This window comes from Anomalospiza imberbis, chromosome 6 (genome assembly GCF_031753505.1).
Source record: "Anomalospiza imberbis isolate Cuckoo-Finch-1a 21T00152 chromosome 6, ASM3175350v1, whole genome shotgun sequence".
NCBI lineage: Eukaryota > Metazoa > Chordata > Aves > Passeriformes > Viduidae > Anomalospiza > Anomalospiza imberbis.
In genome coordinates this window covers 46061384-46081809 of record NC_089686.1, presented here as the reverse complement: position 1 = coordinate 46081809, position 20426 = coordinate 46061384, and the positions used below count along the sequence as shown (strand labels likewise).

The 20426-nt window shown below is 39.5% G+C and overlaps 1 protein-coding gene and 1 long non-coding RNA gene across 5 annotated transcripts in view; both read right to left on the bottom strand.

The window, feature by feature from the left end:
- LOC137475977 (uncharacterized) overlaps nucleotides 1–10678 on the bottom strand; it is a 47116-nt gene extending 36438 nt beyond the window's left edge. For both annotated transcript variants that reach the window (XR_011000171.1, XR_011000172.1), the window contains exons 1-3: nucleotides 10615–10678; nucleotides 6542–6614; nucleotides 4672–4780 (exon numbers count right to left, since the gene is read on the bottom strand). This is a non-coding gene — a long non-coding RNA (uncharacterized lncRNA). The remainder of the gene's footprint in view (nucleotides 1–4671; nucleotides 4781–6541; nucleotides 6615–10614) is intronic.
- A 4020-nt stretch (nucleotides 10679–14698) lies between these two features.
- The window catches only part of LOC137475974 (mucin-5B), a 44491-nt gene continuing 38763 nt past the window's right edge, over nucleotides 14699–20426 (bottom strand). For 2 of the 3 annotated variants that reach the window (XM_068193897.1, XM_068193895.1), the window contains 6 exons: nucleotides 19820–19942; nucleotides 18804–18899; nucleotides 17349–17477; nucleotides 16416–16455; nucleotides 15620–15743; nucleotides 14699–15064 (listed from right to left, as the gene is read on the bottom strand). In XM_068193897.1, coding sequence (XP_068049998.1) covers nucleotides 14890–15064; nucleotides 15620–15743; nucleotides 16416–16455; nucleotides 17349–17477; nucleotides 18804–18899; nucleotides 19820–19942 — 687 coding nt within the window. In that variant the 3' untranslated portion in view covers nucleotides 14699–14889. Of the gene's footprint in view, nucleotides 15065–15619; nucleotides 15744–16415; nucleotides 16456–17348; nucleotides 17478–18803; nucleotides 18900–19819; nucleotides 19943–20426 lie in introns of those variants that run through there. The other variant, XR_011000169.1, reaches the window with a different exon arrangement.

The following is a 20426-nucleotide window of genomic DNA, read 5'->3' as shown; positions in this document are numbered from 1 at the left end:
GAATTCAATCCCATTTGTATTTTGCATAGATAGGAACTGATGGTAAAATGATATTGTTTGAACAAATAGTTCACTTCCTTTGCAATAATTCTTACAATTGTTAACATATTAATAATTATAATTATGTATTGCATTTATAATAGAGCCTTTCTTCACCAAGAATCCTAATGCTCTTATGAAATAAAAGGATTGTACTGTGTGTACATTGTCTTAACTGAAAATATATCTGACATCACAGCTCTGCCAGTAAACCATGCTTTAAAACATAAGGAGATTAACTTTCCTACCAATCTATTGCATTTTCAGTGCCTTTTTATTGTTAAATATGGCTCTGCTTATTCCTCCAGATGCCTTCTACCAATATAAATATGTGAGAAATCTGCAGCATTAGGCAACCTTCCTAGGAGAACTCTACATTTGTTTTCACTGCTGCAGGATTCTGGGTAATTTTGATTTCCCTTGCTTTTCAAGATAACAATTTAAAAAACATCGGTGAAAAAGAGACTCCTTACTCAACAAAATTAGTATTTCAGTGGTTCTATTCAGCTATTAGTGCTGACAATCTGGGTGAGCAGAAAATATGAAGTAAGACCTCATTGCCAAATCTTGCGTGAAGTAGGAAGGTGTGTGCTGGTTTTCAGCAGGTCAAGAAATGTATGTGAGGTAAACCCTGAGAAAAACACTCTTAAAAGCAGATGCTGCTGCCAAATATGACATCCTGGAAACTTAGGCCAGATATCTCAATTAAAAAAAAATCAAAAAAATCCCTACATCTTCATGTAGATGAACTAATAAAAGTCTTTTTAATTCTTGATTCAATAAACTAGACAGCCTTGCAAAGCTCTTATCAATAATCAGTACAAACTTAATGTGAGTGACTCCTCTCTGCTGAAGCATCAAACATAGATGCTTTGGAGGAATTTGCTGGACACTGGACAGTGAAATGCTTTCCACCATGTATGGCCTAAAGTCATTGTAAACAGAGTGTGTCCCTTCACTGCCTTCCATGCCTCAGTTTTTCTGAGTGTATGAGAACACATGATCAGTATTACACTGAGAATGCTGAGAAATTGTTAATATTTTTCTCTCTTAGGATCTTTGAGTTTATTATTGTTGTTATTATTATTATTATTATTATTATCATTAGCCAATGTAGATAGTAGAAGTAGTCAATATTGGCACTGCTCACAGGCCCAGTGTCAAGATTTAATCAATTTTACTCTTATTGGTGTAGATTTTTTTCTGATCTAAGAGTTAATTTGTTAGTTGTACCTATTGGCCCTTTTAATCATATGTAAAAAAACAGAAAATGGGAAAAAGAGGAAGGATATCAACCACCCATAATGAAAAAAATGTCAGAGGAAGTATTCAAACTGCATTTCTAAAAAAACCCCGAAGTCTGGAAACTGTTTTTCCAGTAAAAATAAAACAAACAAAACCAAACCCAAACCTCATGTTGGCCAAGAATGGAAAATGACCATTCCTTAGGTAAATGTTTGAATAGTTAACAGAATGAAGGAAAGATGGTGACAGCTAAAATGTTTTGTGCATGTGTGATATAACAAGCCTTCTTTACAAGACAGGTGTAATAACAGTGCAAGCTGTAGGAATGCCCTGCCCTGTGAGTCAACAGGCTGACAACATGGCATTTATTTTCCAGTTTAGAACAAGAAGCAGCAAGTGGTTTGGCTACAGGAGATGGAACTAAAGGGCTAGCATGGGCAAACAAACTGGAAGTATGCATGCTGGAATAGATCCAGGATGCCAGGGTGTTAGCACTTTGAGCCCTCTGAAAAACACCATAAATACGGTCTTGGCCACAAATGAGGCAGAATTTTAAATGTTGTCCAAGACTGCAAATTACATACAGACCTGTAGAGACCCAACAGCAGCAAACACTGTTTCAACCATTATCAGCTCCCGTGGGTTATCAGAAAGGATGTGGGTTTGCGATTGATGCTCTGTAGGGCCAATAGCACAGCCCTAGTCTTCCAACCCTTCCTGCCTCTTTTGAACATCTCATTCCGGGACTTCCACCCTGTCCGACCCAGTACTTTGCAGATGAAGCCAAATGTGAAAATAAAGCTTTCTGAAGCTGTAAAAAGTGTCTTATTCTGAATTGGTTTTGTATACAGACCTCTCACTTCCCAGATAAGAACGATATCCTAGGGAGCCAATCAATGAGAGCAGCACAGTTTAAATTCATACACACACCCTTAATACAAATTCACTTCCATAAGGAGATAAGCTTTCTGCAAGTTCACTAATCAACCAGTATAAATGAAGAAAGCAGAATGGGAGGTGTGGTTTCACAACTTAATTTTCCAGGATTTACATTTAATTGAAGTCAAAAGTGGAACGAAATAATTGCTCCCATGCTAATTTACATCAGAAACATTTCTTTTTTAACAGGCCAATATTTGCTCATAACCTCAGGCAAAAAATAAACTAAGAACCAAGGCATAAAATAGTTGCAAAATTATCATATACTTGAACCACTCAGGACATTGGGTGATGTACACAATACATTTGATATGCTCAGAGCTAAACCCTGTAGTGACTGCTATAACTCTTGCCTCTGCAGAAACTCACTGTTGGTGAGTTATCAAAAGAGGCTAAATTGTCCAAAGATTCTACAGAATCTTTAGTAATATCAGGAGGAAAAAACATGACTGCTGCTAGTTTTAGCCTATTTCTTAGAAAGTGTACTGCACAGGAGCATTTCTGGTTTGTGAACTGGAGGAGTTACAATTTAAGAAGGAGGAGATGGGTCCATTGTCATTGCAACTAAGTTGCTTCTTTAATTCTGGGTCATTTTTGCAGGAAAGCAGTCCTTGTCTAGTAGAGCTGGGTTTGTCTCATTACTGCTTTGTTATCATCTCCAGTGACCACACTGAAAGCCTTTGGCATCCATACCTTTTTGCAGTGCCGGCCCCTGTGATCTCCCATTGTGTATTCTGAGCAACAGGCTGCAGGACTTCTCCAGGCCCCTTATAGATCTGCTGCTCCCCAGGTAGCTCCTGCCACTTACAGTGACATTGCAAATTTACCGAGCCCATACATTTGTTCATCTTTGTTGTGAACTCAGTGGTATGTGACAAAAAAGACTCAGGGCTGGACATGTATAGGAAAAATAAAGATTCCAGTCCTTTAAAGCTGTTCAAAAGCACTTGCTCAGTCACAAAACATCTAAGTTTTGTCCAGTAGTGTTTTGTCCTGCTTTCAGAAGTGCAGGGACTTTAAATTGTAGCTGCTTCCTTGTAATTAACTAGGCACAAAAGCTGAACCCATGGAAATTGAACAGTAAACACTACTGCTTACTGGCATATGGGAAAGAACAATGAGGGCTCAGACTCCCATGCTACAACCTAAGAGCAGCACAATATGCTGTATTTTGGGGCGATTGCATTGTACTGGCATGTGATTTAGGGAGAAATAGTTGCTTTTGCCAACACAGAAACAAATTTTCTCCTGCCATTATGTTAGGGCCCCTTTTCACCTCTCCTGTGCAGAGTGTTTGCTGAAGTCTGTCTGGCCAGTTAAGCAGGAGGTTGGCTGTGCTGCAGCAGCAGACTTGTGGAAAGCAATTAAATGATTTATTACTTCTATTGAAAATGGGTTTTGGAACGCAAACATTGCTCAGTGCAATATCACCACTAGTGACACACAGCAGTTTGCTTCTCTAATGTTTTCCTTTAGGACCTCAAGAAACATGGCAGAATACCACTGGAGTAACACTTGGTCCTACAGGATATGTAATCCTGAGAAGAAAATGTGGCTGTGCTAGGATAAAGGAGGTGCAGTCAACTTTTCTGCAGTATGAACACCAAAGAGTCTAAATCTGTGACAGTGAATTTCAAACGTGATTCATGAAACAGAGACAGTCTTACAAACTTCCACAAATCCCTGCCAGGCACAGAAAAAAAAAAAAAATCCAGGTTCTTGATTTAACTTCAGGTTTTGAGATTGTCACATTCATGGTGAAGAAAGAGTCACAGATTCAATAAGGGGACATTCAGCAACATTACTGTAATTATAACAGAGATTATAAAGCTAGTGCTAAAAGTCCAGTGTGGGAGCTGAGTAAGGAACACTAGTTCAGGACATGAACTATGTTAAGTGCTCAGTCTGGCAAAGGTCCTGGACATGCCACTACCATCATGATTTATGTCAAATCATGTACTGAAAGCAAGAGGACGAAGTTTAATTTGGCTCTTTGGACAGAAATACACCAACGGTCAGGAACATGTTGTTCAAACAGGCAATATGGACTTCAATGTGCACTGAAAGTATCAAGGTGGCCTCTTGACTCATGCCAATAAAACTCATGCATCTGGTTTACTCATGAAATTTAGTATGACTCTCCAAGTGAAAGACAGTTCTGAGATCACCTGATTCCCTTCTGGTATCTAGAAAGAATAATATCAGGTAATCCCTCATAAATGTATTGATCTCTGCCTTAGACCAAATAGGTTTTTCACCTTTGCCATTTCCTAAAAAAAATTGTTACAGGGCCTTACACATTTGATGGCTTAAAAAATATGTATTATTTCAGATTAAGGAATATAAAGCAAATAGCTCTGTAAAATCTGTTGATTGTTCCACCCTTCTTGTATTGACTTGCTGGATACAGATGATATGTGCATAAAAATATGCAAATGGACTCTTTACCTTTCATCTGAGAAAGCTGTCAGCATCAGATCTATTTGGTTCTCTACAAACATTCATTTCTACAGACACATAATAGAAGGACTATTGTTGTAAGTAGGAATTAGGAGCACTGTAGTACAAAACACATGAAATAACAGGTTTGATATACAATCAAACGGATGTTGTACTTATAAATCTAACACTTTACTCTAAACAAAAGAATAACTCTCTCTTCCCACCATTTCTTTATTGTCTCACTAGAGTTCTGCTGACTTCAGTAAATTTTGTTCCGCCTTATATTGGCCAAAGTAAAAGCAGTAACACCTGCAACAACAGGTTGTTTGTGATTGTTTCAAAAATACTTGAAGGGTAACACAATCAGCAGTGCTTGATGAGTGATACTTTCTCACTATATGTATACGTTATGCTAAAACTGATGTAAAGTTATTACGCTCAATAACTGATGATGTAAATGTATTGACAGAATATCATAGTAATGTGAGGGCAATAGGCTGGTGCAAGCAGAAAGGGGAAAATGGTTATCAAAATACATTTAGGAAACCATAAATTCTATATACAGAAATAAAAGATGATTTAAGAACAGTAAGCATACCCATAACGACTATCAACAAAATTCTTAGATGCTAAATAGTCTGATATTTAATGAAATGGAAGAATGGAAGACCATCATGTTATCTTCAGAACTGGCTTTAAAAAGAATTTTTCCTATGTTTCCCTTAAATCCAAAAATAATTTCCAGTAAATCAAGAAAATATTAACCTAGGATTGACATGTGGTCAAACTGTGGTGCTTTTTTCTTAAAATGCAATCTTTGTGGATGCAGCTTAGTCTAATACTCTATCAAAATATGAGAAAGCATTTCAATGTTTTTAGGTGCAACATAGACTTATGACTTTTAATTAGTTCTGTTAATAGATTCATTGAATTAATTCTGATCTTTAGATATTGTAAAGGAAAGATTAAGACCTACCAGAGTGAATGAACTAGCACTTTATAAAGTTTCATTTCTGGAATGCCTACTATACTTCCTAATATTCTTCAAAAACCAGAGCCCAAAATATATTTTTAATATAGCAGCATAGCAATCTAAGCTAAAGACCTTTGAAAAAATCACTTTAGGAGTTTTTACACCTTGCCAATTTGTCATATTTAAAAATACTGCGAAAATTTCAGACCAAGGTTATTTTCTGACATAGTATTATAAACCTATGCTCAAATAAAATCAGGATTTATGTAAAAAAGTTGCTATGCTCAGTGTTTGTAGTGAGCCCTGTAGTAACACCTTCATTGAAGGGAAAAGACAGACTTGCAAAAGGGTTTCTGTTCCAGTGATGTAATTACGCGCAAAAATTTATAACAGCAGAAATTACTGTAACTTGCAGTTATTTTGTTAATATTTTGTGGCACAAAAGCCAAGGCTATGGCAAATAGGTTGAGACCAGCTGCAAGTTAAGCAACTAGTAAGTCAGTCAGTGTGCCCTGGCAGCTTAGAGCCACAAGCCCAGAGAACAAGCAGGAGGGTTTTTTGGTAGTGGCGAAGGTACTGGAGTAGCATGCTCTGCCAAAAAGGGGTGCAGAACACTGCCATGTTTTGCACTGGTCTTTGCATTTGTTAAAAAAAACAAAAACAAAAAACAAAAACAAACCCCACCTAAACAAACAAAAAACCCCAAAGAAACTATTAGAGATTTTCAGTTTGGTGAAAGCAACTCTGTTGCATGTTCTGATAAAGAGTGCATCTCTGGAGAGAACAACATAGAATCATACATTCATAGAGCGGTTTGGGTTGGAAGGGACCTTCAGAGATCATCTAGTCCAATACGCCTGTAGGGGCATCTTTCACTACAGGTTGCTCAAAGTGCTATCTCACCTGACTTTGAACACTGCCAGTGATGGGGCATCAGCAACCTCCTCAGGTAACTTGTTTCAGTGTCTCACCACCACTATTAAAAAAAAAAAAAATCTTTGTTATCTACAGTTTAAACCTAACCTCTTTCAATTTAAAACTGTTGTCCCTTGTCATGTCACTATAGTCCATGGTAAAAAGTCTTTCTATACCTTTCATATCAGCCTCCTTTATATATTGAAAAGTGGCTGTAAGGTCTCCGTGGAGCCTTGTCTTCTCCAGGCTGAACAAACTCACCTGTCAGCCTCTCTTCATAGGAGAGGTACTCCAGCCCTCTGGAACTAGGGTCTGTGTCTTTCTTGTGCTGGGGACTCCAGGGCAGGATGCAGCACTCCAGGTGGGCTCTCACCAGAGTGGATGGAGTAGTACTTCCTCAGCCTGCTGATCACACCTCTTTTGATGCAGCCCAGGATGCAGTTGGCTGTCTGGGCTGCAAGGGCCCATTGCTAGCTCATTTCCAAGTTTACATCCCCCAGTATCCTTCAGTCCTTCTCTGCAGGGATAACTCCCCATTAATTAACCACACAGATGGCACAGATACCAGGAATTGCCCAGTACTAGTTGCAGTACTAGTTGAAGTAATGGCTCCTTTCCTGAGAGATTTATCTGGGGGAAGGCTTGGGAGGGCAAATGCATACAGAGGGGGTATGAAATACAGGAGCTGAGCCTGCAGCAGGAGAGTAGACTGGGGGAGAAGGAGCAGGGGCTCCCTGCAGCTGAGGGCAGACCTAAAGCCAGATTTGAGAGGTGAAGGACAGAAGGAGTCTTCCCAGGGACTCTGAAGACAGCTGACAAATCAGAGGTGCTGGCAGGGGCTGGACTGGGGGAAAGCTCTGACTCTTCATGAACAGAGCTCACAGGAGACCTATTTAATCAAACTTTTTAAAGCAGATTCATCTCAGAGCCCTGCACTCCCTCTCAGGGTCATCCCACTGCAGATTATTATTCTGTACTCTAGTAAATCCAGTTGGAAGATTTCTGGGGATTTTTTTTTCTTTTTTGGTAAGGGAGAGCCCTTTTTACTTCAAAAGCATTCCACTTTAGTGAACTGGCTGCCTAGGGATCCCGTCACGCCACGTTTCTGTCACATCATAACACCACTTTCAATGTCTTCTTGTATCAAATGACAGGTTGGGATTTTCAGAGAAAGCAAAGGCTTTTCTCACTTTTGGATTCTGCTGGTGTTAAGCATATATTCCACTCTAAAGGACAGTACTGACCCATCTCAGGGTCTGCAGCTGTACTGCAGACTGGATACACAACTAATTTAGTTTTCTTTCAAAGAAAGCTGTGCAGATGAAGCAGGACCTGCTAGTCCAGACAGAATTCATTAGCAACAAAGATAACATGTTTCCATGTTTGCTCCCTTGTTTTGACTGCAGGAACAAGGAGAAACAGTTCTTAATTACTAATAACCCCATGCATGGATTATTAACAGACTATTTTGTTCAAATAGCCGAGCCTGCAGTGTTTTACAAGCTCCATGTACAGAGTAATTCATCTTTGCAGATGATAATGAAAAGCTTTGTTATTATTTTGTGAGAAGACTTTCTCAGGTAAGGCAGCCCACCTTAGGAGGAAAATAAAAACAAAAAATGTAGTTCAGTTTTAAAGCTGCAGTAAAAAGCTGTGCTTAGAAAAAATATCCTGAATTATCACATATTTATAAAATAGAAAGTAGAAGAGAATCATGCCCAAAGCTATTAGAAACTAGGGAATTCAAAGTAATAAAGAAGCATTGAAATGGAACTGTATGTGGAATCCCACAGTATCTACAAGCAAGGATGATGTTACACAATGTGGTAGAACTGTTCATCAGATAAAATAACAACTCATTTTTATAGAAGAGACAATTTTGTTATCAGAAGTGCTATGCCATCCCACAATATGACCAGGGTGCAAAGAAGCTCCTTTCACTGAGTCATATTCTGCAGTGAAAAATCAACATCAAAAGCAAGCAGCTTAATTCATTAGCCATTAATGAAAACATGTCAGGAAAGTTGAACACACTTGAGAGCATTGCACTGAAAGCAAAATATGAGACTGCTGGGAAACATTTGTTTGCTTTTTTCAACTTGATTGGGGTTTATTTTTCAGATGGTTTTCAAGTCATTGAGCTTGAGGGAAAGGTGAATTAATAGGCATAGTTTCTCCATCAGGCAGAAACCTTTGCATTGAATAATTATTCCATTAAGAAAGTGTAGATGCAGGATGACAATGTCTTTGAAACTGATTTTCCTTCTATAATGGCTATAAGAGTCATTATTATGATTTACTGTGAACAACACAACATAGGACACAAAAATGTCACCCAGTCAACTACTTACTCCTGGAAAGGCACAGGCATCTCTAGGAGGATGTCCAGTCCAATTTACTTGGTGATGGAGAAGAACAAACATCCACAGGAGCTACAGGAGCTATTCTGGTTCTCAGTGAACAGACACCAGACAACAACTTCCCCATACAGACCAGCATTGCAGGCTATAAAAATTCTTCAAAGGATTTTCCAAACTACCTATTTAGGAATAGTGTGGTGAATGATAGCACTTCCTAAAAATTTTCCTGGAGCAACAGTGAACAAAGATGGATTTATAGCATATATCACATACCCAGGAAATCTATTCCATGCCTAACCTGAAGTCTGAAAAAACAGAAAACATCATCAAGATGAAACAGAAAGTTAAGTAAGCATGCTAGAATTAAATTGGGGTATTTGGGGATGTTAAGTTTTGTCCTTGAGAGAAATAGCCCTTGGGGAAAGGCTAATTTCAGGCCATAAAGTAGCAGCTGGTATGGCTACAGTGCACTTTAGTAGCCTTTTGTTTATAGAACAATGTGCACTGCAGGTCAGATTAAACTCTGGTTTTAAGCCAGGTTTTTATGGCATTACAGGAAATACATCAGTCAATATAGAATAATGTCGAGATACGTAAAGAAGTGAAGTCAAGATGCTGTAAAGGAGTGGCAGTGGACTTGCCTCAAGATTCTCTTTGAATAGCAGTTTAGGGAGAGATGGCAACATGAAACAAACCATTTCAGAGCTGGAACACGAAAGAGTTTAAGCACTTCTTCAGAGACCTTCATACATTGAAGCTGAATATAACTTATAAATAAAACACATAGGGATGGCACTAACTTCACTGCTAATTTAGCCCATTTTTAAGCTCCCTTTGATTTGCTGGAGTCATGCTAAGGGACATTAATGTAGGTCAAAATACGATTTATTAAGAGTCAGGGTTGAGAATGAGATCAGTTTCTAAGGACTACATTTAAAACACTAAAAAAGCAGTGAAGAGAAAATTTAGAAGATGACTATAAATGTTAAAAGCAAGTGAGATTAAGCCCTTTACAAAGAAGCTATTATGAGCTATGAAACTGTTCTCAGCATTAGTCTTAGTAAAAATCAGGGTGAAAGAATTTTTCTCTGAAAGTGCTGCTGGTTGAGATGTTCAAAATAGGATATAGGGTTGGCAGAATTTGTGTCAAATATCTGGTGCTTCCTGTCACAAATATATAATATTGGCATTTGGTATCAAATCCTTACATTGCTTAAAGGATTTAGATGAGGTAGGGCTATACTTACCTCATAATAGGAAGTCAAAAGAAGGAGAGGTAGGAACATTTCCAGAGGAGGGCTGGGCTGAGGTCAGATGCATAGAAATTTTCAGTAACTAAACAGAAAGTGTACAGTGTACAGTGCTTCAAGTTCTGATTTTTACAGACTTTTTTTAGCTAAATGGGATGAACCATTGCCTACCTATTCAGTCTTTCTTGGATTCTGGACTGGATGCTCTGGAGAATCTGTAGTTAAATAATTTTATTTCCAACAAGAAGGATAGTTTAAAAACAGGCTTTTGGAGAAATATCTGTGACCAGAAATGTCAATCCACAGTTACAGAAAGCCACTGGACAGACTGCATTTGAATTTTAAAAAATAATTAAAGCCAGGGAGTACCAATTAAACTGCTTTACAGACTACTGGTGGAAATTGGACCTTCATCTTCTTTAGAGAAAAGTAAAGGCCTTTAAGAAATGACAACATTTCTGTGGCTTCATGATCAAACTGCGGCTTACTCCTGACAGAAGGCCAATTACCCAGGCAGGCCTCCAGTGAGGCTGCTTTCCTGAGAGAGGCATTTCGATTGTCAGAGGTTTAAATGGCTGTGAGAATGGCCTCGTACAAGGTAAACTGAGACTCTATTGTTGCCCTAAAGATACTGAATAATCAGATCCTTTGAAGTGTAAAAACAAGAAAGATTTTCACAACTGATACCTTTGTCTTGGTGTCTCTGGAAAATTGTCACAGATTTTCTCCTAAAGGATGTTTTGGATGCCAGGTAAGTAGCAAATACCATATTGTATACCACTGCACGAAGGCTTTATGAACTTAAATGTTACATTCATATAAAAGAAACAATCCCATAAAAGAAACAAAGGCCCACCTTTGTCCTTATCTTAGATCAGGAGGGAAATAGAAGCAAGGCCAAGAACATGTCTTTGAACACATGAATCTGTAGAAGCATCAGACACAGCTCTCAGACCACTCAATCTTTATTCTCCCCTTTACCTAAACGACGACGATCCCTCGAATTTGCCAGATTCTTTTCTTTTCTGGTTCATTACTAATCAGATAACTTTCCTGAGTGATATTTAGACAAATTTTTTCATGTTAACCTTGCAACTTTCCAACTGTTAAGCTGGTACACTGAAACAAAGTAGGTATAGCATTCTTTTAAACAATCCCTTCTGTATCAGAGGGCATTTACAGTTCACAGTCTTTGTTCTCAGCTCAAGATTCTAGATATCAGAATAGATTGACATCGATAAAGCACACCATAGATAACACTACAGGTTGGATTCCACAGCCAGGGGATCGCTCAGTAGAGAACTAGGTCAAAGAATAGCACCTCACCCCAAATAAAAATTCAGAGTACAACCTGAATTTTCTTCTCCTCCTTGCAAATGCCAATAACTGGTAACAAAAGCAGAAAACATAATTAGCTAAACTACATGAAAGTAGTGTTGTGAACTGACCTTTCCAAGCCTCAAACCAATAGGCAAGTCAGAGTTCATCTTATAACAGCAATCCAGACTCAGAGCACACCAGTAAAATGATAAAATGTCTTAGGAATTGTTCACCTGACATGAGGCAGTATCTCTGACAAATATTTATTTTAGCAATATGTGACAGTACTTCCTGGTGTGCTGGCTAAGAACTGTTCAGTGAGTTGGGAGTACCATCCTTGCAGGATAAGAAAAGAATGGCTACAGGCTGAAACCAGATGAGCCCTGGCCCAGCAGGCTCAGCTGAGCCCTGGTTCTCCTGGGGTTACCCTATTGAAGTTTATGCTGGTGCAAAGAATTCATGCAAAAGGAAGAAACAGTACTTGGAGTCATGCCACTGATTTTTCTTGAGTTACACCAGGGAAATGTTTGACTTGCAGAGACCAGTCAGTAAGAAGAGATGGCCTTGGGCTACAGATGAAGGCTTGACCTTGCACACGTGAGAAGCAGCCACACAGCAACAGCAGCAGGATCATGGTCAGATCAAGCTCTTTCAGGCAAAATCACCTGCGTTTAACTTTGCCTGTTCTGGTGGGGAGCTTGTGGCTCAGACAGACTTCTGCTGCAGTCCAGCTTGCTCTGTACAAGCAGCAGTGCTGCTGCTGCATGCAGAGGCACAGGCTCTAACCAAGAAGGGCCAGCTTGTTGGTATCTTGATCAAACAGCCTCCAGACTGATTTTTGGTTTTGTGGGCAGGGAGATGTTTGACCCATTGACTTGAGTATTGTGTGTAGTTTCGGTCACCACAATATAAGGTATTAAACTATTAGAGAGGGTCCAAAGGAGGTCAACAAAGCGAAGGGCCTTGAGTGGAAGCTGTATGAGGAGGGGCTGAGGTCACTTGGTCTGTTCAGCTTGGAAAAGAGACTGAGTGGAGACCTCATTGCAGTTATAACCTCCTTGTGAGGGGAAGAGGAAGGGCAGACACTGAATTCTTCTCTGACCAGTGACAGAACCCAAGGAAATGGCCTGAAATTGTGTCAGGGAGGTTTAGGTTGGATATTAGCAAAAGGTTCTTCACCCAGAGGGTGGCTGAGCACTGAAACAGGCTCCCCAGGGAAGTGGTCACAGCACCAGCCTGACAGAGTTCAAGAAGCACTTGGACAATGCTCTCAGGCACATGGTGTGACTCCAGGTGATGTTCTGTGCAGGGCCAGGAGTTGGATTTGATGATCCTTGTGGGTCCCTTCTGAGTCAGCATATTCTGTAATATTTACTGACTGTCTTTATTTACTGACTGTCTTTTAGCTGAAGAAGCTGAAATTCTCATTAAAAAGGCTTTACCTTGCTGGCAGCTAAGTCAGAGTGCACCTCCAAGCAGAGAACCACAGACTTCTCTTTAAAACCCGGCCACCAGGCCTCTCAGTAATATCACATAGGCCAGTTAGATGCTGGATTGAGTGAGTAAATGGAATGCCAGGTGTAACTGGGAATGAAAAAGGAGCATGTGAGATTTCACATGATCAAAAGCATCCTGGAGATGGAAATATGTTTTTGGTTCTAGCATTTCACTTGCCTAAAAAGCAAAATGCATGCCAAAAATGACCAAGAAAGCATGCCTTTAAATCAATGCCATTCTCAGCTTCTGTGTAAAATCTCAGCATCACTGAATCAGACAAGAGAATAAAAATCTAAAGACAGCTGGCATGATTAGATTGTGGTTTATTCCCTTCTCCCACCTGAAGATAATGCAGAGATGTGAAAGGTTTCTGATCCTGTTCTTGCTAAGTCATCTTGCTGACAATTACTGATTTGCAGGGTTGGTTGGCTGGTTGATTTGCATGAGTGTGTATATGACTACTTACAGAGCCTACTTACTATTCTGATGACAAAAGCGCTCAAGGATGACCTCTTTTGACCTCTTTCCCCTCAGGAAAAGGCAAGGAGGAAGGAAGGGAGGAAAGGGATGTCTTTTTTTTTTTTTTTTTTTTTTTTTTTTTTTTTTTTTTTTTTGGTGCTGTTCTTTGCATTGCAAAAGCATTTGTATCAATAAAAACAGTTTTCTGGACTAATGTGAAATTTGTACATAAGCCTCAGTCAAGCACTTGTGCCTTCCAAGGGAGCTGCATTGCACAGAGTTACTGAATTATTTGGAGGTTCCTATAACTAACAATCAAGCAATGTCAAGGATCCCCACAATTGTAAGATCAGAACACCATGATGAAACAATACACATCAAAGAAACCTGACATCTGCTGAAAGGATTTATTATGAAAAATAAGCAAAGTAAAGATTCCTTGCGGCTCAAGAAAAAAAGGAAAGCTGAAGTATAATGAATATCATATCTACTTGGTCAGTTCAAAAGCATTCCCTTGCAAAACAATTCTCAAAAAGCCTCCACAGCAAGCTGCATGACACTAAGAAAGCCACAGTCTTCAGTTCTCTTTTGGGTCACAAAAGACAAATTGCTCAAATAACAGAACCATCCGCCTTCCTTGTCTACTCTCAAGATATTGTTGGATCATCTTCATCCCTGTCCACCTGAAATACAGTCTCCAGTACCACTGGACATGCTAGCTGGGAATCAATAATTTGTAACACAAATCACAGTCATGTAACCAGTAGTGAGACTGAAGTAACACACAGATCAGAGCTTGATGTTGGCAAATAATAAAAACCCCCAGTGAAATAAGGACTCCTAATAAGGGTACAAATATATTAATTTTGTAGTGTATATGTAAGATCCATATTTTTACACTCCTTATATAATGCTCACTGTGAAGAAGGAAAAAAACCACCTTGACTTCCTCCAGTGACCCAGAGTCACAGCCAAAGTAGATTTGGGACCAATGGGGAGAAGAAAAGAAATGTGGCCCTGAGCCAAGTCCTGCCTCTGCCTGAACTGCAGCTGTGGAAGTGATTGTTGTTTCACTTCTAAGGGAAATTAAGTACATGTGGTTATGGTTTAAAAATGTGCGCTTTCTTCAGGCAGGACTTTTGAAAGGCATCAGTTGTCTCTAGAGTGTCTTGTAATAACCTTGGTTTATACTTCAGTGTGAGATTAAAGACATCAGCCACTTTGCCCCGTTAGCAGCATCAGTGAAACAGAAGAACAAGTCCTCTTTGAAATGCAGTTTATTCTACAAACATTTAGAGTAACATCTTAGCAAATTTCCATAACTGCATATAATACCAGAAAGAAAAAGTGCCACTATGGTCATTTGAAGGTTACTCACAGCTATTTTCTAAACTACTCACTTGCTAGGGAAGGATTAAATGGGAGATGAAATGTTTCCTTTAGTTTATACTCATGTTACCCTCTTTGGGCATTTTGTTTCCACACATCCACATTCATCTACGTACACATATGTGAACTGGACTGTTTTATGGTCTGAGCAAACCAGTTCCACCTTCACTTTGTGACTTCTTTTTTCATGGCAGCAAGTGCATTTGTGTTCCATTTCACTGGCCTCCAAAGAATACCTATAGAAATGAGATTTTTCATATCAGTCCGCTGCCTGTTGTCTTCCCAAACTCATCAGAATTTGCTGCTCCAAATATACGTACTACTAAGGAGCAAAATTTCCTATCTATTTTTCTGCTTATTCATAACAGCCTTTCCTCAGGATACTATTGGCCATGCAGGGCCAGATCCTTTGACACCAGTGGGGAAAATCCCAGTAACTTCAGTGGATTTTGGATTAGGCCCATTCTAGCAAGACAGAAAGGAGCAATTCATGCAGAGAACAAAAGGCAGGAAAGCCTCCTAGAGATGTTAAAAAACCATACAAGGACATGTTTAAGAGCATGTCTAATAAATTTAGCTGATGTCTTTCCCAGGGGATCTATTTTCCTGGCAGGTAAGTTAAGGCACTCCATCACATTGAAAACATTGCTAATGACTACTCTTCTGCATGCCCAGTTTCCCAACCGGGTCCTTTCAAACAGCAGGAAGGGGACAAAAAGCTGCAGTCCACTGGTGACATGAACCCAGGAAGACAGGCCACAGAAGAGGACAAAGAAAGGCTTCCTACTTACACAGAGTAGGTACTGCACATCCCTTCACAAAAGGGCACTGGGACAGGAGCAGCTGACTTGCAGTTGCCATGGACGATGTACTGCTCCTTCACATTGCGTTTGCATTTGTGTGGCAGGTCAATACCTGGGCAGAAGAATACTTCTGTTAAGCTTCTTCAGACTGGGGCACAAAGGTTTTGAAAGGTATCTGCTAGTAAACCAAGGACAATCCATCCTAGTAAAACTTCTCACAGTTCAAATGCACAACCAAAACCACAAATGAGAGTGCAAAGAGGCATTAATTCAGCAAAATCATTCCCCACTAGTCAATGTACTTTTCCATTTGTGGACTAGCTTTAGCATGTAAAGATACTGTTGAATCAAGACCTGAAGGAGACATGAAGGATTTAGGTTTTTCTAAAATTGCTATAAATTACATTTGTGGCTCTATAACAACCTGGGATTTCTGAGTGGATGCTACAGAAAAAAACCCCAAAACTTTGTTTCTCTGCAATTTGCAGATGCAAGAACACAGAGAATATTTTCTACAAGTTTTCTTATCAGCAGTATAGTTCAAGGTAACAGTATTTCAGTTATTTAAAAACACAGAAAAGGAGATAAAAAATTTTAGTATTCCCATTGGAAGAATGAAGCAGATTTTTAGTCTCGGCTGTGAGGTACAGAACAGTTCTGCTGCTGTAAAACTGTCTTTCAGTCTGTGGAATGTGCAGGCTCTCAGTGCACGCAGAAATAGGGCTACAAGCAGGGAAGGACCAAACAGTATTGGAATAGAGAAGCAGTGATTTAATGCACTCACATGTCTTACAACAGCCATCTGAAGACACCTCAACTGTCCCCTGTATTGAAAGTAACCAGAACAGTCAGTTGAGATGCATACAGACACACAGTAGCAGACAGTAGCAATGATGAGAGTTCAGTTACAGTCCCTCATCTCTAATCCACACAAATTCCTCATCAGACCTATTTGTGTACCAATTATATGTAAAGCTGCTTAAAAATCCATACCAAAACAAATCATCTAGCAAGGAAGGAGAGAATTTTCTTAGAACTATATATCCTCTCACAAGCCAGGTAAGGTGCCCTGTAATACATGCCTGATCTTATTTAGGTCCTATTGAAGCCAGCATAAAAACCTCAGCCCCAGAGATTGACAGCTGCCCTGGAATTGAACAGCGTGGCCTAGGCAGAGCCTACCCCAGAGTTAATTCAAGTACATGGCTGTCCCAGTCCCTGCTTTGATCTGCTATGAAGTCCCAAAATGCTACTGAAAGTTACTGGAAACCACCAATAGCTGAAAGCCCAGGTATGAATATTACCCCTTGCTCAGTCATGTTCCACCTCCTCACTTAATGGTACACCACATATCAGAAATCACTTTGTTCATCAGTCCCCCAAGGATCCATAGTGTGCTACCACTTGTGCAATTGCATGTTGCACCACTTGTACACTGCATCACTTGAAATGTTTTTCAAGTGATGAAAAATCCTTCCTTGCTATTGCTCCAATACCCTTCTCTTTCAAGTTCTAATGCTTATCCCACAGCAATGGAAATGGTGTGGGCTTTTTTGCAAATATTTTTGGCTTATTTCCATGGGACACAGGGCTAGAAAAGCACATTTCCTTCAAACAAGGAAAGATCAAGAAATACTCATTCAAAACAGCAAATGTAACTCCCAGACCAGGATTAGGGCTCATTACAGAAGTCTTTTTCTGGCTATAAAATACTTACTGGCACACAGTTTGCTTCTTCAAATGGTAGGCAGACCTTTATTGTACTCGTCAAGGAAAACTGGCCTGCTGATTCAGTGCACGTGTACTGAGTACAGTTGTCATATGGATCTTTATAACTCTTTCCTACCTGATAAAAACAGAAAAATAATTAAATTTTAAAAACAAAATAAAAAACAAACAAATTAAGACAAACAAACAAACACACACAAAAAAAAAAAAGCCAATGGAATATAGCAATAAAATCAGAAAACTGAAACAGTAATAAAGTCAATGAACTGGCAGAGACTGGGTTGCTCATATCACTCTGAAAGGGCAGAGATGTCTGCAAATCACATCTACAAATTATGTACCAAGCTTGCCCACTACCAGTCTATGCAAAATTACATCTGTGGCCTCACTCCAGGGGGAAAGAATGAAAGAATGCCAGAATGAGCATAAAGGTATTAGCAGAAATGCCAGAAGGTAGATGTGCTAATGTTTGTGGGCTAAAATATACACAAAAGAAAAATAACTCTTTCAAAGGATTTCAACAGTTTTCTTTTTTAATAGATAGAAGAATATGAAAAGGAATGAAAGAGAAAAAAAGTCTGTGCAATAGAGATTAATGGATAACTGCAAAGCCTCCTCATGCAGACATAAAAAGTATATATTGGATCAGAAAAATCTAGCTTGTAAGATAAATTATCAAGGAATAAAAGGATGAAATAGAAAATATGCAGAACACAAGAACTGCCAGAGAAGCAATTGCATGTAAGACAAGCCACTGGTTGAAACAGCATCATTAACCATACACAGGAGTAGCAGGCTGTAATAAAACAAAAAAAAGCTAGAATAATGGAATCATTAAGGGTGGAAAAGACCAAGCCACAGTATCATTGAGGATGGGATCATCAAGCCCATTCTTTAGAGGCTCAGCTCCTGCCTACACAACATTACATTCACAAGACATGATGTATTAGCTGTGTGTGTTACCAAGTCACACAACAATACAGCAGCTGTGCCACTTGATTTCTGCCTCAGCAAATTCAGAACCAGTGGCAGCACAACTCTATCAGCTTGCTCAGACTGTATCCCTGTATCTTCAGGGCAAGACAATAAAACTGTTTCAGATGGGAGCAGTGTGATGTGAAGCCAGCACATGTATCTCTGCAAGAGCAGTATTACACCATGTCACCATCCCTTCCAAATTCTTTCTTGCTATCTCATTTCATGAGAAGTGGAGGTAACATGATTTCCATTCCTGCCAGAGAATATAATTGTCATAGGCATGGTAGTGCCTATGAAATGCACACAGCAGGGAACAGCTGTATAAACATCTACATTCACTTTGGAAACACAGACATTTTTACATCTCCTCGAGGTCCTCCCAGCCTTGAAATGCATGAAACTGGTTAAAAAATGCTGAGGTCTTTTTGACAGTTCAGCCTTGTGTGCAGAGCAAGGGAGTGCTTACCTCAATGGTGACATTGCCAAATGGAAAATTTGCCACACATGCCACTTGCTGGCACTGGCTGCAGCACTGACCCTTCTCTTCCACATTGCGAAAACCCTGTGGGAATAAAGTTTCCATTTATCCATGTTAATCTGTGTCTTGTTGCTGAAGCATCTTTGGATCAAAGCTACACTGAAGATGGCAGAGGAAATGAGCCAGCCTTCTGGTTTCAATTTTGTTGTCTTTTGAAATCTGTTGGAAGCACATTAAGCCTGACAATCAAAGCTGGTAATTTTTCTGCCTTTCTGAATAATGACTTCTGGGTACTTCAGTTGCCATGAAGACCCTGTCATTGACTACTCTTCTCTTCAGACTAACATACAAAAGAGGTCAAATAAATTAATTTAGCACATGATTACTTGCACCATCTGCCACCACTGCTTGGTCTGATATCATTATCTATAAGAACTATTGCTGTCAGTCATGTGAAGATTTTCTCCCCTGTGTTTTAGGTATGCATTGGTCTTCTGGTGGCTGTGGGTGTGGCTGGTTTCTAGAAAAAGTGTAATGAAAGGTTTTGTCCATTTTTAACATTGGTGGTGCATCTGTCCTTATCTGGGCATGCATGGAAAAGCAACCACCCTACTTATATTCAGTAACAGACTGAACAACTTGAGTGCTAATTCTCACAAGTACTGAGAAGTAATTGAGTATTCCCCATCCGCAAGTGAAAGTGTCTGGAAACATACAAAGCACTGTGCAGTTTCCTCACAATCTTCATTCATGAGCTGACAATAGACAACATGAACAGAATGACACAAACATCTTGTCAGACTAACAGGTTTGCAATCATTTCCCCCTCAGGGTGCTTTTCCAAGGGTGATCTCTTAAATTTTCTGGAGCAAAAATAACAGCATCTTAAAAAGGACGTTACAAAACAATTAACAGAAGAGTCTATCCTGTTGTGTTGCACAGATAAAGCAGTTACACTGTTCCTGTTTCAACGCAACAGCCATTGTGGTCAAGGATGTGCTGACCTGCTGACAGGTGGTTTGGCATTGCACAGGAAGGCACTGGATGCGGTTGGTCTGTGTCACGGGATCCTGCTCATCCATGCACACACAGTTCTCACAAGAGCTTTTAGGCACCATTGCCCCTGGCTGGAAATATAGGGGAGAGATAAAACCATTACAAGAATTCAGAGGGTTCTGGAAGAAACATCCCCTGGCCTATCAAAAAAACTAATGCTTATGAGGTTTATTTTTGGAAGAATTTCCTGAGATGGATACACATCCAGATCTCTAAAACTTCACCACTGGTATCACAAAATGAACGCAAGGCTGACACTCCCAAGTGCATCAATGATGTTAAATGAGTTCTCATAAATTCCAAGCATCTATTTTTTGTCAGTTTGACCAAGCAATAATCTTACAACATTCAATGAGATTTAAAATTTGTGTTCAATCACAATTCTGACCCATTGACTCTGAAGCATAGGCAAGAACTCTTTTAGTAAGCAAGTAACTGGTCTCTAGCATTACGTATTGAGTAACCTATCCCAGAATCACAGATTGCTTGGTGTTGGGAGAGAAACTACTGGCAGGGAAGAATTACAAGCCATTCTAATCCTGCTTTTTGTATGAG